Source organism: Pavona decussata, unplaced genomic scaffold, assembly GCF_977016875.1.
Source record: "Pavona decussata unplaced genomic scaffold, jaPavDecu1.1 SCAFFOLD_6, whole genome shotgun sequence".
NCBI lineage: Eukaryota > Metazoa > Cnidaria > Anthozoa > Scleractinia > Agariciidae > Pavona > Pavona decussata.
Window position 1 is genome coordinate 6,100,001 of NW_028145430.1, and position 17,500 is coordinate 6,117,500.

At 39.5% G+C, this 17,500-nt stretch overlaps 3 protein-coding genes and 1 pseudogene across 3 annotated transcripts in view; 2 read left to right on the plus strand and 2 right to left on the minus strand.

The window, feature by feature from the left end:
- LOC146489424 (uncharacterized) overlaps positions 1-353 on the minus strand; it is a 1,455-nt gene extending 1,102 nt beyond the window's left edge. The window contains exon 1 of the mRNA XM_085110063.1: positions 1-353. This exon is cut by the window's left edge and continues 175 nt beyond it. Coding sequence (XP_084966189.1) covers positions 1-18 — 18 coding nt within the window. The 5' untranslated portion in view covers positions 19-353.
- LOC146489411 (uncharacterized) overlaps positions 1-17,500 on the minus strand; it is a 176,940-nt pseudogene that overhangs the window by 151,448 nt on the left and 7,992 nt on the right.
- Positions 7,286-9,699, plus strand: LOC146489425 (uncharacterized). The gene is made up of 2 exons (XM_085108806.1): positions 7,286-8,660; positions 9,646-9,699. Exon 1 carries the CDS (start codon positions 7,306-7,308, stop codon positions 8,452-8,454), a length of 1,149 nt encoding a protein of 382 aa, XP_084964932.1. The 5' UTR covers positions 7,286-7,305; the 3' UTR covers positions 8,455-8,660; positions 9,646-9,699.
- Positions 8,521-9,372, plus strand: LOC146489426 (uncharacterized). The gene has a single exon (XM_085110068.1). It carries the CDS (start codon positions 8,521-8,523, stop codon positions 9,370-9,372), a length of 852 nt encoding a protein of 283 aa, XP_084966194.1.

Here is a 17,500-nt window from a genome sequence, read left to right on the forward strand (position 1 = left end):
TGACTTTGCGGTAGCCATCTTGAATAAAGAGTCTGCGCATGCTCGTAAAGATTCGTGCTGACCAAAGAGATGAAGGCTCCTCCCATAAAGGCTGGTTCAGCTCGGTTAAGCGTTTACACTACACATTTCATCCGAGCCAGACTAATATTTGTGGCACCCGTACCAATTTCACCCGTGCTCGGACTACCTTTTCAGAAGGGCCGAGCATGGGTGAAATTTTGGTTCGGCAAGGATAAAATTTGGTACGGCAAAATCATTTACATTACAAAATTTACTCGAGCCGAACCTTTTTTTTGGGTACGCGTGCCATTTTTATCCGAGCCGTGCCAAAAATTTTCTGTAGTGTAAATGGGGCTTTAAAGAATACTATCTACACGGAAACTTGACCTTCTTTAAAGAAGGTTAAATCGGATCAACAGTCAAATGGTCAAACAAAGACTTCGTTAAGTTTATATTTTTGTTGACCACTTAATTTCGTTCCTTACAAAGTCATGGTAACAGTGTTAAAATGCATTATGCATCGGCAGTTGATTGTTAGTTGTGTTGGTATAAGTACTAGGTTCTTAAAAAAAATTATATTTATAAATTACTTTGACGTCTATGATAGTTACAGACTGAATCTACGTCATGCGTTATCAGCATTTCATAAAATGAAATGAACATTGGAAAATCTCTTTGCAATGCTCGATATTTGAATGGCTTCTTGAACACTTCTCTCGAAATCTTTCTGAAAAGCACATATTAAGTGAAAACAAAAATTAAAAAAAATTTTAACACCATACATGCGTTATTACTGAGGACCAACTAAGGAAATTCGATAAATCGCCATTTAATTTCAAAAATATCGGTCATGCTTGACGTGGATTGGCTGTAATGACTGATTGAACTTCTTCATCTTTAATTTAAACACTTGTTGTTGTTAATCAATCTATTTTTGCAGTCCCGCGGATTGCAAAATATAGCTCATATATGCCTAAAAATTCAGACTCCTCTATAAATTGTCAGAAACATGATTCAAGACAATCTACTTGACAGACAACATTTTCAGATAGAGGCACCACGCATTCTGTAACATTACGAAGTGCGTTATGCAACGAGAATAATTTAAAATAGTTATGAGGTTTTTAAACTTGGAAAGGTAGCACAGCGTGGTTAAAACACCTTTTGCGAAATGTAACTCATATATGCCTAAAAATTCAGACTATATAAATTGTCAGAAACATGATTCAAGACAATCTACTTGATAGATAACATTTTCAGATAGAGGCACCATGTATTCTGTAACGTTACAAAGTGCGTTATGCAACGTGAGAAAGGAGCCCTATGCAACATGACAAAGGTGCCCTACTCAACGTTGTCAAAATGCCAAAATGTGAGTTAAGTGCCCTGAGGTTACAAAGATGCCCTACCTATCGTGACCAAAGTGCCCTCTCTCTCTCTCTCTCTCTCTCTCTCTCTCTCTCTCTCTCTCTCTCTCTCTGTATATCCACCATCAAGCACATCAGTGCCAAGGAAGATTCCACTTGTTCAAGTAGCTGTAACTTTCACAATATATCATCAAATGACGCGAAATTTACAAGGTTGATTGTTTCTTCAATATTCTTCATGATCCAGTGGCAAATTTGGCTTTATTTTCAGCGTAACATGAATTTTAAGCTCTTTCTTTTTGCTTGTGGCGGGGAATCAACCACTTTCCTCTAAAAACGCTAGAAAATCCATTAAACCGATTTTTTCACGCAAAACGCGAGTGTTTATGAATTACCCCACTCCCAGAGTGTTACCTTAGGTTACCTCCATTGAAGGAATTTGGATTTTTTGACTTTCGAAAATTTTCAAGTTTACTTGCATGTCTAGGGTTAGACTCAAAGCTCAAAAACGCGCATTCATTATTTTTTCCGCGACCAGGCAGATACAAACAACTGTAACTTTGTTACTTTAAGAGGTAACAGGCTCAAAAAATTCTCACTTACTATATGTATATTGAAGCAGGTATGTGTTAAGTTTCAGTTCATTTAAAAACTATTTGCATCATTTATGGTACTTTGAATTGTGCAAAGTCATTTTTTTTTTTCGCGGCGGGAAATCAAACACAACTTCAAAGGGGCAAAAAAATTGTAATTTTTAACCAATATGACTACAATTTTGTAAAAGAGTACCAAACTACATGAATTTTTGGGTGATTTGTTTTTTGTCTGTTTCCCTTTGCATATTTAGGGCAAATTTCACGTGCGAATGCTTAAAGTGGCGGGAGATCAACCGAAAGCGTCCTCTCCTGCCACAAGGGCCCTTTTTTAAAAAGGTGGAACTTGCATTGATTTTAATGTTTCTTTTCGAAAATGTTTTTATCTTTTATGGAAATGTAAGCAGTTTTAGCGTTAGTAAAATCGCTTAGTATCACAAAATAGGTACAATATGTTACCCAGTTTCCGAAAAAGTTAGTCTACAGTTACCATCCTAGTATAGTATACCTGTGTAGGATACTGAGGATTCCGGTTGGTGGATTAATACCACATGGTTCAAAAATCTGGCGTTTGATTCCTGCGTGAAAGTCTCTTGGGAATATGGGGGCACGTGGTGACAAAAAAAAAATTTTGGTTTGCATGCATTTCATTGCGATGACGTCTTCACTGCCGATACCCTCGTCCACGAGCGTTCGTCCAGTCACATGCAAGGGGATCCAATCCCACTACCATCTCAGGGGATTGAAACGAAGCTGACGGAACCATTGTCTTTTCATTTCCGTTCAGTTTTAGCTATAATCTATTTATTTTATTATAATTTTAACAATTATAATTTCTGCACTCCTCACTCTTTAGCCTTTTTCCTCCTTAGTACCCAATCCTCCTTCTCTTCCTCCTTTTCCTCTGACAACCCACATCTGACATCCCTAGTAGTAGCGTATTAGGAGTTACCCGTGCTATAAGTGTGGGCATGAGTAAGTTAGTGACTTATTGAGTTACTCGTGCTAAAAGTGCGTTGCTCATGATAAACATTCATCACTCAGCTGGTCCACGGCAGTAAGCGTATAGCACAACTTTGCACTCATAGGAGGGGTCCATGATCCATAAGAAAGTGCCATCGGCAATAGGGAAGTTATTGAAAGTACTAATATTTATCAGATAAAATGATTATGTAAGTTCGTTTGACGGACGCTTATTTATTTCAATTCCATTTCTAAACGCAAATAGGCTCAGAGGAGAGTTAACGCACCACATTTGTATGACGGAGGTATAGCGTGTGCCCCCAGTCTGAATAAACCTTTTTTTTGTAAGTTACGTTTTCTCCACTGAAACCTTACTTGACTACATAAAACCTAAAAAGATTGCAAAATAAAGCGTTCTTATTTTTGTTCAAATCTAATTTGAACCTTACGTAGAAGGTGCTAGAAAAGGGAATAGAGTAAGGAATTTCGCGGGCATGAAAAATAAGGATAGCGCGAAAAAGAGTGAAAGTAATGCCTGTTGTTCTGATTGGTTCAATGCCTTTGTACAGAATCTTAACTAACGTTAACGGTTGTTTTGAAATTAAAATCAACCAGGTGGATAAATAAGAGACACAAAATGCCCTTTGAGACAACAAGCGATAGCTAAGTACAGGCCTCTATTCAGCTACTTTCAATACTCCAAATCCAAGTAAACCCATTACAGGCAAAAATACGAGAATTTCAGTAAATTGGAGGTTTTAAGAAAACTGAAATGGCTTCTGACAATACAATGGTCACATAGCAGGAGTTATGAAGGTCTGTCAATCACATCTTTATTGTCTTCCGCGACGGAGGAAAATTTTTTTCCCAGCCAGGCGTTTAGAGATGTCTTGCATTTGCATCTGTCACGTGATCAAGTGATTACTCTCTGCTGTTCCTGTTTCTGAATTTGCCGCCATCATGTTGGAGAACAGCCTTTTCCTGGCTCAGTATTAAAGGATGCTCAAAGCATGATGAGCGATTACATTGAATAATAAATTGACCTGAATTTCTTCGCCGGAAGAGGCCACCGGTTAGATACTGGCAACATACCGTTGACTTGTCAAAGGAAAAAATAGTTCACCTTAAATTGCCTTTTGGGTTTACTGCCACACATCTTCAAATAACTGAGAAGTGTTGTGCTTTAAATTCATTTGGTAGAAATCTATCTTTTTTTTACAAAATATTGATCGGTATATACTTGCTGAAACATACATGTCGAATACATGATTCCGTACAAGAATGTATAAACTTTGGTGTAGCATACATGAATCCGTACAGTGCTCGGACTCCACTTTCCGGTAAGTGACCTTTTTCTTGCTCCTTAAACCTACCGCATGCTTAAGAAAATAGCTGAGCAAACTGCCTTTCGAGGCTTCGAGAGGCAATCAGTGTAGCTGTTTACTCAAGTGTACGATTAAGTTTTCGTGAGAATTTCGCCTTTCGAGGCGAAATCTATGACAGATATTTTCCTCATTACCTTGCGAGGCGAAATACTCACGAAAACTCAACGGCACACGTTATGAAACTACTGAGCTAATCACCTCGCAAGGCAGTTTGCTCAGCTCTTTCCTCAAGTGTGCGACAGACCTAGTAGTGCGTTGTTATGACTTTAAGTAAGGTAAATGACGGTAAGTAATTTATAAACCCCGCGAAGGTTTCATGAGCAATATTCTGGGATGATCGATTCCTGCCATGCCATTGATTAAATTGATCGGGCAAATAGGGTAACTAATCAGCTAAATAACCCTGCACGAAATCAATAACATTACCAATTGTGTTGATAAAGTAAAATTTAACCCATTACATAAACATTTTTGCTATATCGACGAGCAAAGTAACATTTACTGCTTACAATAACGAACAGAAATGCTGAAATTGTGGTGAAGATCCACCGCACACGTGACCGGTTTCTTTGAAATCTGAACGGAGTTTTAAAATTTACATGTCAGCTTTGAACATCTCCAACAAGATATTAGAGTTCCCGAAGAAATTTCCTCAGTGTATTAATGGTATAAAGCTATGAATTTTTCTTTACATCACAGCATTAATCATTTCAAGAATAACAATTGTTTCCCAAGAATTTTGAGCCTTTTTTTTTAAAACAGTAAACGCGTCTTTTTCTGAAAGATTTCCAGAGAAATGTTCAACATTCCATTCACACTTTGGACATTACAAAGAGAAATTCTAATGTTCATTTCATTTTCGGAAATACTGGTCACGCGTGACGTGAACTGACTGTAAAGGTTTCTTTTACCGTTGCGGAACAGAGTTTTCATACCAAAAACCATACTGATTTCAAAAGTGGTGAACGTTAAGGTCGTTTTAAAATGTAGACGATGCCAATACTATATTTGTTGATAACTTTGTGGGGATTTTAATCTTGGATGTCAGGATTGCAATTGCAGAAGGAAAGGGGTGATTCTATTGATTTCTGATCATCTACCTTGACGCGATTCCTTACTGTTTGTGTGATGTCACATAGCAATGGATGGGCTGTTATGTGTCCATGATGTATTCTTCTTTAAGGGTCACTATAGTCAAACTAAATCTTAATGTTTTCCTCTTAAATATATCGTACTGATGTTTTTCATACACATGATAGGTATTGCTCATTCATAATATACCTTGAAATCCTGTGTGATTCACTGTTCATTAAATGGGCAGTCTGTAAAAGCAACAACTTACAAGGAAGAGGGTAGTGTCTTAGGAACAAATTGCTTAAAATATGGGTCAGCTTAAAAGGATGCTTTTTCTTACATCATACTTTTTGCTTTACTTAGGTTCACCTACGAATAGCCCCGAAATAATTTTTCACTAGGTTAAGTCTCTTAAACTATCCCAAAACATAATTTCTTTTATTTTGATTTTCACCGAAATTTTTACAGCTAATTGGCTGGGAAAGTGATGTAAAACTGGCTTTCATTCAGTACACAACCAACCTATTGAAAAGGCATAGTTCTGTTCACAGAATGATGTCACAAACTGTTTTGCATTACAAATTAAATGCCTTTTAAAACAAGCATGCAAAACAGTTTGTTATGTCAATTGGATAATTAACCCAGATGTTAGCAAGTTTTGGGTAACTTTTACAGCCCATCAGTAAAAAGTCAAAATAATTAAATAAAAGAAAAACATTTGTATTATTGTCACGATCATTATCCCAAATAAATGAACTGGTACAACAAAAGACAAAATTAAGTATCTGAGACTGTTGTCTTTACTTTAGTATTCTGAAATTATTTCCCTCTGCTTCAATCAGTTTGTAAGGCTTTCTTTCTCCATTGTGTAATACTTTTTGAGTCTTGCATTGAAGGCTTTTCTTTCCACTGTTATGATCACTTCTTACCATTCAGTGGCAAACGTTAATACAACTCAACCCTGATAGTGGTAGACTACAAGCTTCTTTCTGTTTTCAAGTACTAAGCAGCCACTGCTCTTATATATTCTGACCATGTCTACCTTACATAATTCCATTTCCAAATGAAAGAAAGATCCTCGCAGTTACTATGCAACTTAGAGGTTGCGAAAAGAAAGCCTGAAAAAAACTTCGGCTTGAACGGTGACATCACACTGGCAGTAAGGACTTGACCGATGGTTTCCTTAAGGGGCGTCCCCTTCCTCCTTAGTAATTGTAAAACTTGGGTTCTGTTTAGTAAATAGTTGCCTGTCCAATAAAAGATAACAACGTTGATGTTATATTTGGCACAGGGAATCGAGGTTAGCACTAATGGCTAATGCTCAATAAGGCAATATATGAGCTCATTTCAACACAGTAACTTTCAATACAGCGTTAATTGTCTTATTTCCTATTTTCTCTCGTGTTTGGTGGCATATATCTAGACTTATTTTCGTACTTTTAGTAGTGACAACTGGCCCTCTTTACCAAGATAGTGAACGTTAGTGCCGTTTCTTTGCAAGGAAATTGTCATGTTATTGTAACACAAATAGGTACAAAGTCATTTAATTTGATGATTTGAGAGGATCCTTTCAATGAAAACTTGTTCACTTGTAACTGCTACAACATCCATGTTCTATCTCGTCCTAAATTAGTACAAACTTAAGATTGCTGTTTCTATTTGCAGCGCTTGTTTCGTTGGTCGATATTACACTGTAAGTGCCAGGTTGTGTGCATACTCCAAATAATCAACCTGAGTGAAATGAAGAAATCGTTGGAACTGGCAAGCCAAGGAGATGAGCGTGCTTTGAAAGATCTTGATCTGGATAAACCAGTGAACATAAAGTTAGACCCACCTTTCAAAGGAATGGGAATTATGCGACTGACCAGGGAAAATAACGCTGCCAGGACCATGATAGCTGCCGCAGACCGCCTTGAGTTAGGGATGTTGGCTGCAAGCTGTCGAAATAAAGTCAAATATCTCCAGTTCATTGCAACAACGTTTTGCAAGACAACCCTGGAGAACAAGCCAATCGAAGGTGGAGATGTCGCTGATGTAATGAAAGATATGTTAGAGGAGTTAGATATGAGTAAACAGAGAAGAGAAGATAGCGGTATGGCATCTGAGGCAGAGAGTGACACGGAAACAGGACGGGGCTGTTTTGAAGAGACGATGGAGGAAGACAAACGGAAAGAGGCGAGTGGCAAAGAGAAGAAAAGTAAACGTACTAAGGGCGAAGAAAGTCAGTGTTCGTTATCGGGTAAAGGAGATACCGAAGAGAAGATGGAGTTACAGGGTAGAAAAGAGGCGAAAAGCAAAGAGAAGAATAATAAAGTTAGGGAGGACGAGGAAGGTCAAAGTTCGTCACCAGGTGAAGGAGGCGCTGAAGAGAAGATGGACGTAGAGTACGGGAAGGAGACAAGAACCAAAGAGAAGAAAAGCAAAGTGAGAGAAGAGGAAAGTCAATGCTTGTCACCAGCTAAAGGAGACGCCGACAAGGAGATGGAAGTAAACAACAAGGAGGAAAGTCAAAATTCATCGTCAGATGAAGAAGTTGAATCGTCAGGTGAAGAAGAAGATGATGAGAAGGTAGAGGAAGAGAACAAAATAGACACAAGCGACAAAGAGAAAAATAGTTCTTCATCATCTAAAAAGACAGATAAAGGCGAAACAGCGAAAAACAAGAAAGGGAGAAAAGGGCAGACTGTTAAGAAAGTAACCATCAACAATTCCAAAGTACGAGAGTGTCCCTTATGCAAGGCACAAGTTACTCATTTAAGAAGGCATGTGGTCGCCTTACACGTAAACAAAGGCGAGAGGCTGGCCTTATCACAGCTCGAGTCCGTACTCCAGGCTGCCATTCATGGAGAGGATACACAAGGGAAAAGAAGAATAGAAAAGCGGTTAGGCAAGAAAATTTCGTTCGAAGGCAGAGTCCGGGAAAAATGCCCACTGTGTGACAAATCCGTGTTGGCGTTGACAACGCATCTTCAGCGCGGTGCTCACAAACTAAGTGCAAACGATTCCATTTACAAAAATGCATTGAGAATGGCCAGGCCATTCGAGGGTAAAACACAAGAACTACAGAGTTGAGAGAGGAAGGCAACAGGTCAGCCAATGGTCAGTCAAACTAAAAGATGAAACTTGACTCCCCTGGCTATGCTCGTGCAAGCGGATTGTCCCGACCTTTTCGACACCGATGAGAATGACTCAGATTTCAAAACGTCGAGTGTTGATAACATTTACACTGAATCAGAATCATCTTATCCCAGCAGTGTGATTCCACCTACTCCAATGAGGTCGAAATCAGTGACAGTCATCGAACAAAATTTAAACGATGAAAGAAAGTTGGTACAAGAGAACAACAGTGTAAAGAGAGATGACGATGAAGCTGCTGCTGCTGCTGATGATGATGATGATGATGATGATGATGAGCGGGAGGAGGAGGAGGAGGTGGAGGAAGGTTTAGATGATAGAGATGAAGATGAGTCTGAGGGTTTACTAAACCATACGGATGAAGTTGATGAAGATGATGCTAGTGGCGAAGAGTGGAAAGCCCTGACTGTGAGTTCATTTTACAAAGGAAGACCCAAAGGATTCAGACATCATCTTCTCAAGTTATTTTACGAACATTTGCAAGATCTTGGTGGTGGAGCAAGCAAAGAGCGACAGGCCTCCATCCACGCGCAAGATGTGCGCAAGTTACTTGATCTCCTCGATCCAAAGAATGACACCATTAGTTGTATCATTGAAGATGGTGGTATGCAGATGTGGCGAGAGTGGGGCAAACCAAACTTGGAAAACGACAAGATTACGCCTGGCACCGTTAAATCATATTTCTCTTCTGTGGGAAAATTTCTAAAGTTTATAATCAACAAAGTAGCAGACGAGACGAGAGATTTTCCAAACATTGACGAACGGTCTCTGCGACTGGCAAGCAATGTCCTAAATCGCCTTCCTGACTGGAGGACAGCTATTTCCAGAAAGTTCAATCACAAGAAGTGGGAGTAAGTGCTGCAAGTATCCAGAAGGTTGCCACCATCGTCTACTATTAATGACTTGATGTCAACAGCGCCAACCAAAGAGGCCATACAAATTCTCAACAAGAGCAGCACTGGACACCTCGTCAGTTCGCGGGAGTTTATCACTGTTCGAGATTTTCTCATTGCTCGACTTGAGCTTGAAAACACACAAAGGCCAGGTCCTATGGAAACTGCCACAGTATCCAACTTCCAAGAGGCTGAGAAGAGTGATGATGGCAGCTACACCATGTACTGTCCGAAGCACAAGCGATCCATTGATGGCCCAGCACGGATTTGTATGGATGCAGAAACCTACGCCAATGTAAGCACTTACATCGACCATGTGCGTGGCGTCTGTGCCAATGATAACGAGGAAGCCTTGTTTGTGACAGCAACGGATGGGAAAGCATTTGATCAGAGTAACATTGGTAAGAGGATAACCGCCTTTTGGTTTAAAGCTAAGCAAATAAAGTTGTCAAGTACCGATGTCAGGAAGATAGCCGCCTCAACAACTTTTGACATGAACATCGTTGAAAAGAGGGCCATCCATGAACACATGGGTCATAGAGAGGAAACAGCAGATCATTACTACAACGTTGGCCACATCACTAAGAAGTCTTCCAGAGGTCACCAGCTCCTGAAGAAATCGCTTGGCTTGGATACGTCAGTGGCAACAAGAACGAAATCAGGAAGCGTGTTGGCAAATTCAACACCTCCCAAAGATGCAGATTCGGAGCCAAGCATTAACGTCGAAGGCCTTTCTAGTAATCATGTGGCAATCATAGAAATGCTCTTTTCCAGTCAAATAATTTCTCACTCTCCCATTACGTTGGACATTGTTAGAAGCACCATCGCCGAGCACGTGGATTTACGCGCATTCGGAAACGATTCTAGAATGGTCAAAAAGATCTATGACAAAGTGTGCTACCTGCGGCGAAAAGAAAAGCAGAACATGGTGTTACCATCAAATGACCCTGACCCACCTTCAAGCAGAACAGAAGCGTGGGTTAACGCTATTAATGAAACCGCATCTGTTTCTGTCACAACCTCGCGCTCAAAAGCCAAATGGAATCAAGAGGATGAAAAATCCGTGGAAAAGTTCTTTTCAAAGTATCCTGTGCGCCCGGACAAAGAAGCGTTAAGGACCTTGTTCAACTCAGTAGACTGCCTCAAGGATATCCTCGACAGAAACGATGGCGACTTTGAACATTGCTATAACAAAGTGAAATACATATTCAAAAAGAGGTCTGCAAAATAGAGTTGCGACTATTGCGGATGTCTGCTGTTGAAAAAGGTGCATGTAAACAGAGTATAGTCGTAAAATTACTAAATCAAAAAAAGAAAAAAAACAAAGCAATAGGTTTTAAGTGCAGTATGACTACCGAACAATTATCATAGAGACTTGACGCAATCGTGACGGTAACGCCAACCAAAACGTTACTTTAAGAAATACATGTTCGCGCTGTGCGATCTATCTTTTAAGCTTTCCAATCGTTCTACTTGTACAAAGTGGGATAATTATTCAGGAAAATAATCAGTGGCGAATGCGTTCAACTTTAAATTTGGTAATTTCACGTTGCTTTGCAAATGACGGCAAACAAATGAACTAATTTTACCGCATTCACAGGGTCATTGCTTTTGCTCTTTAAATGTTTCTTTTTTTACCCTCTGGTTCCTATCGTCATCGTGTTTGCGTAAAGTCCCTAATAGTCGTGAAGTTGGCAAAAAAAGGACCACTGTTTTGGGAGTGGGTTTACTGCAATTGGAAGCTTTGGAATGGCACTTCTCGTGTTTGTCAGCGATAAAACACAAGCTGGGGCAACCAATCCCTGGGGAGTGCCCCACGAATGCATTAAGTGTCCTGGCTACCTTAGTCTTCCACCCATTTCTAAAATACAACTTATTTTCTTCAACCATGCGAATTTTTTTAAAATATATAATCTGCTAGGATCTGCAGGCCCTGTACTGTTTTCATAATCTTATATTGTCTTGTCTATTAGTTTAGTTTATTTTATGACAATACTTCGTAATTGTTGGTAACTAATATTGTAAAACTGTGCGTGCTGTGGTGCAAATGTATCCTTGGCTTAATAAACAATGGAAAATATAATTCAAACGAGGAAAAAAATTGAACCACAGCATCAACATAAGCAGTAAAATTGTTGTTGTTCTTGTTAAATATGAGAAAATCAAATAAAGTCGTTGTTGTTCCATTACGAAACAAAACCCTGCCTTGTCATCTTTCTGGCTTCTCTTTGCGGCACCGGTGAGTAGGTTTGGTTACACGTCAATACCCCCTTACAAACTTTGGCATCATAGCTGTTGCGCAATTCAGCCTTTGGCTGCGATGCAGTTTTTAGTAAACTGTCTATCTATCTGTTGCCCTTTGCCTGAAGCACAACATTTCCTGGACAAAACCCGAACGAATTGCAGACTGTTGCAAGTAGGGAAACAGGAATCCACCTGTCAAATGACTAACTAATGAAAACCTCACGACTCTAAGAAACCATGGGGTTGCCATGAAGAACTTCACCATCTCTAAAACAACATTGATAGACTCTTTTATCTGGAATAGTTAGACGGCAGTTTGAATTTTGAAGGAATTTGATTTTTGACGTAAAATGAAGGTTATACCCCTTTATCCCAAACGTGAAAAGTCCAAAGTAGCTGTGGAGGGAAAATATCGATAAGACATAGAACTTTCACACACAACATATTTAGGCTTACTCTTTTTATTGTGAAAATTTGGAGGAATTTTAGTTTTTGACTCAAAATGATGATTATACCCGTTGAGAGATTAAAATCCAAGATGGCCGCCGAGGCATGGCAATTATTGGGATCATCAAGCACATTGTCACCACAGAGTTCCACACTATTTATTTAGGCTTATTCATTAAGCTTAAGCTCATTTTCAGTGTTATTTTGGGCCACTGATGGCGCGGCTGGATTTGGTTGCTGATCTACGCCAATCTGTAGCGAGTTAATCGTGTCCATCAACCAGACGTAACTGTCCCGTTCACTTTCTTTGAACGTTTTCTGAAGTATTGCAGATACAACGCCGAATAACGATGCAACAAAAGCGACTTCTCCTTTGCAAACCCTCTGATCAGGGAGCCCACCATCTTTAATATCGGTCACCGGGATAACAGCAAACTCCGATGGAAAACTTTCAACCAAAGGGCATCTAGCCATAAATTTACTTGGTTTACCACCACATATCACTGAATTCAACAAAAACCGCTGTTTAGCGGGGTCGCCAGAACACAGATCCACTTGATGAAGGTCAAAAGCCTCCATGCTCGCTCAACTCTGGAGAGAGCGAGGGCGACAATAATCTCTCTTCCCGCGCTTGTCAGTAAGATAATCCATGCCACTAAAATGTCAAAACAGCGAGTCCCACCTCTAATTTTTTACAGAGAAAAGTGATCAAATAATAAACACTCCCCTGTAGTGAACACCGCATATCACCATTGATGATAGCCTCAGAGCAGCCCTATGACGTCACCCCTTAGCAACCATCTCGAGCACATTTTTTAACTTTTGGTTATCTCTGGCTCGTTATGACATACATACATACATATGCAAAAAAGACCTATCGCATCAAATGGAAAGTACTCAAAAAATGCAAACCCTATAATAATACTAACAAGAAATGCAACCTATGTCTTCACGAAAAGTTCATTTTAATCTGTAGAAAAGATCTTTGTAGCCTGAACAAACGCAATGAATTGGCAAGTTCATGCCCTCACAGAAACAGATACGTACTCAAAACCTCTTGAATTACGTAAAGTGACCGTTTGTATCATGGCATGTGAATCACATGAGGAACCGCAAGGCTTAGATACGGCAGCGATGGTCATCTGAAATGACCAATTGCGCAATCTTAAACAAAAGAGGCGTTGACAGAATAACTCAGGAACAAGAGAGACCGCACTTCGGGAGTCTTTCAAAATGCATGGTACATGTAAATCACACGTCGTTGGCTCTCAAACTTTTAATTTAAAACATTTCTCCAATAGGACGTACAAGCAGAAAAAAAAAACCTTCACAATACACTTACGAAATAGATTTCTTACAAATGCGCTCGAATACGGTTGACAATTCCCTGAAAACTCAACTATTCTTTCTTGTCTGTAAATTCTATCAAGTATTACGGAAAACTTGCGTAAAATCTCCAAGATTGTACAATTTTTTCTTCAAACTAGGTCCCTAGGAGATCTTAATTGCGAGGGCGCGAGAAAAACGCGAGACCTCGACGTGTTTATTTTACACTTAAAGAATCGCGTAGTTTCTCGAGTAACAGAGACACTGCAATAGCAGAGTTTCTCTTCGAAGCGATCGATGAAGTTGTGTTTGAAACTATATTTGAAAATAAATAGTAAAAGCTTCGTCCAACAACTGCCTTCTCAAGCATTTTTCCAAAGGAAAACACGTCGCTTGCGGTGCTTTCTGGCGCGCCTGATTTGACTTCTGGTGCAAGGTAGTCGCTATCTGTTGTCCTCTTATATCCCTGTACATTCCCATGATATTTAGATTTTCCAAAGTCAATAATGATCGGGGAAAAATTGCCTTTCTCTCCGCAATGCATGACGACATTGTTTGTTTTCAAGTCATTGTGCAGTAAGCCCTTGCTATGGATGTAGTGAAGTGTTTCGGCAAGCTCTTTGAAGACAGTAGCAGTCCTTTTCATGTTCATCATTTTATTCCTCAACACTTTATGGAGGGTTAAACTTTTACTTCCCGTACCATGAAATTGTAGAACAATCGAGAATGGCTGATGTTTGGTGCCAGCCCAAAAAGAAATGGCAGGTTTGGGTGATCGCCGAGGGTAATTAAAACATTGGCTTCATGTAACACTTCTTGTCTGCAGCGTTCAGTCTCTTTTTTCGACCCATCCTTCCCTTTCATTTCCTTTACGGCAACCTTCATGCCACGGTACTCCGCGATGAAAACATTTCCAAACGTTCCTGACCCAATTGGCTCATCCGAAATTTTCTTTACTAGGGACGGATCAATTTCTCTTTGACCAGCAGTTTGCAGCGTTTTCTCCGATCTGCGAGACGGAGCTTTCTCGACCTTTTCACGAGGTAATCCACTTGATTGTGGAAGTGTGCGTATTTTGTTTGTCGCCGATAGCTCCGGCCTTTTCAGCGCCATTGCAACCATTTTTTGTCCCCTGCTACACGTCGTGATCGACTTTTTTGTTACATTATCTCGTTTTGCATCTTCTTTGATTTCAATCTTTTTCTTCTTTGGGGGTGTCTCAAGGCAAGGTAGCGAAATGGAATGCGAAATAGCCCTCGCATCATCCGTAGCTTTCTTTTTTTCGGAATCGACGACTGGCTCGTTTACTTGTGGCGGGACCGGTTCCGGTTTGTTATCTTGCTTGCGTCTCTGCTTTCGCCTTTGTTTAAGTCTCTCTTCTTTATGACGTTTCTGTTTTTTTTTTCCTGCTTATGATGGGGGCGAGAGAAATACCTTTGCTCTTTCGATGTTATCGTTTGTTTCTCAGACATTGCTACAGCGAGCCGAGTTCTCTTACACGTGCAAGGCCGGAAGCGGACCTTTAACTGCCAAAAATTAACCGCCCCCTGACGGTCGGAAGTTTTTGTTTTGTTTTTTAAGGGAGGGGTAAGGGCTAACGACAGAACCATCATGTTTAATTTCGACTACAGGAAAAAGATGAGGAAAGAATAGCAACCGGCGTGGGTAATTTACTTTTGATTTGAAATTGTGTTGTTTGTTTGTGTTACTCTTGCTTATTTACTTAAATATCTTTATTGGCTACTGGAAAAGCTTCCACATTGACCGTTCCTCGAAGTCAGTCTTCTTTGAGATGTCACGCAACACACTTCTGTTTGGGGAGCATTGCATGACATCCTAAATAGAATTAGAAATGCATGACAGGAAATTCATCCACTTCCGGTGTTGGCGTCACTTCATCATGTCTGCGTTCACTGTGGAGCGTTCTTCTTGCGAGACAAAATTTAAAACTCTGTATTCGCTGAATAATCACAGAAGAGACCGTCACGAGGCCCCGATTGATTTTGTTGAAGTTCCAGTTTTTAAGGACGATAGGGGCATAAAGATTTCCCTTCCGAAGCCAGCTGAATTGAGCAACGACCACGCTGCCTACACCATGTGGCTGGCCGGCCTCGTGGAACGTATAAACTCCACATTTCACCCACGTTTGCCAGGTAACATACGTGTGACTGAATTGATCAAATGAATGTAGGTGTTGTTAAGTAAGGCGGACGGTTTTTTCATATTTTTTCCAGGGGTTTATCAGTCTTATGTTAGGAGGCGTATTGTCTCAAATTGGGGGCGTTTGTCTTATGGTGGCTCAAAATAATTTCCAGCACTTAGATTTTGATGGGTCGTTTTAACCAGTCTTTATCACTTGATGCTACAATCATGGTATCAAAAAACTGCCCAACCATTGGTGAACACTTTGTAATCTTTTTCGTAGCACGATAGGTTACCATAGCAACAGTATGACCTTCTATAAACACCCTTAATTACAGCTTTTGGGGCTTATATTTCAAAAACGGCACGCTGCAATTTATTTTACATTATCAACATTTGATAAGCATGATAACACGCAATGGCAAGTTTTTAAAAAATTCTGTAGGTAGGCTTCAGAGCCACCTTAAATTGATGTCACGCATTGGGGACATTTTGACCAGCTACCGATCAAAGTTAACACGATAATATCAAATATGCACAAGAGATGTGTATGTAAAGTTTTTTCCTTTCATGTTATTCCTAGGGAGATGGGTCAAGATTGATATGCATCAAGTCCCTGAGCAATTTTTTCTGCATTTCTTGGCAAAACTTCAAGTCCAGGCGAACTCCGTCAGAGACATGCCACACAAAGGCCTGCCAGTTTATAACTCAAACACAAGGAAGGTCTCCTATAAAATCTTCCAGCTTGAAAAGCTTCAGAACGCCTTGGACGAGCAAGGCCTCGTCGAATTAAATACCAATATTTTATATGCCGGACAAACACAGGTTACCGAGGAAGCAAACGATGGAACGGCAGACGAAGAAATTGCGAGGGCCAAACAAAGGGCTTATCAACTGAGGCAGGGAAGGAGGCCTTCTTCAAAATCCATTTTGGTAGTTGGAAGAGGCGAGGGGAGGTCCACTAGGGAGGTGGAGGTGATCTGGTGGCCAAATTTGTATGCCCTAACAAATCATGGACAAATGACATTAAGATTTTTCATTGAAAAATGTGACTTTCCGAGAGTTAGGGAGTGGTCAGAACAAGTGCACTCGGAGGGGGCCCAAGCAAATATTTACAACAAGGGTTAGGGTGGCTTAAAGAAAGAAACTGCTGTTTTTATCATTATCATTATCATTATCATCGTCGTTATGATTGTCATCATTATTATTATTATTATTATTGTTATGAATATTTTTTTCAGGATTTTATTTAGCCCAAATGTTACCACCCCCCTCCCACCCCCCTAAGCAGGAAACCACAGAGTAGAAAAGAAATTGAGTCCATTTTTTTCTTTCTCAAAAAGTCTCATTGGTGTCATAAATGTTTACTCCCACTTTCCTAAATTTCCTGACCATCATAGTAGCTATTCAAATATATATTTTAGTTACTGTTTCAAATAGCATGGCAAATAGTTTTAGTATCACGTGTAAATTATGTATGTAAATTCTTGTTTCTTCATTACATGATGTTATAGGGAACATATCCACATGTTCATTTGCACCATAGAAATATTAATTATTGTTATTATTAATTATTTAATTATTGTTAGTTATCATCATCACCATCATTACGATTATTATAAGTATTATTATTATTATTATTATTATATTATCACTACAATCATCATCATCACGCTTATTATTATTATTATTATTATTATTATTATTATTATTACTATTATTTAACATTTTGAATGCCTTGCTAGTTTCTTTCTACTGATTTTAAAATATCGGATGGAAATAATTTTATTAATTAAACAAATCACCAACCACACTCACCCCTGTTCTTCCAAGTTTGGTCAAATTCAAAAAATCTTGCCAGCCAAGGTCTGAAATCTTGGTTTTAAGCTTGAACAAAAGATACACCCAGTCTGGCACACGCATACATTCGA

What these genes read in the sequence shown, in the direction of transcription:
- LOC146489425 (XM_085108806.1), top strand. Translation starts at nt 7,306, where the DNA reads ATGTTGGCTGCAAGCTGTCGAAATAAAGTCAAATATCTCCAGTTCATT.
- LOC146489426 (XM_085110068.1), top strand. Translation starts at nt 8,521, where the DNA reads ATGCTCGTGCAAGCGGATTGTCCCGACCTTTTCGACACCGATGAGAAT.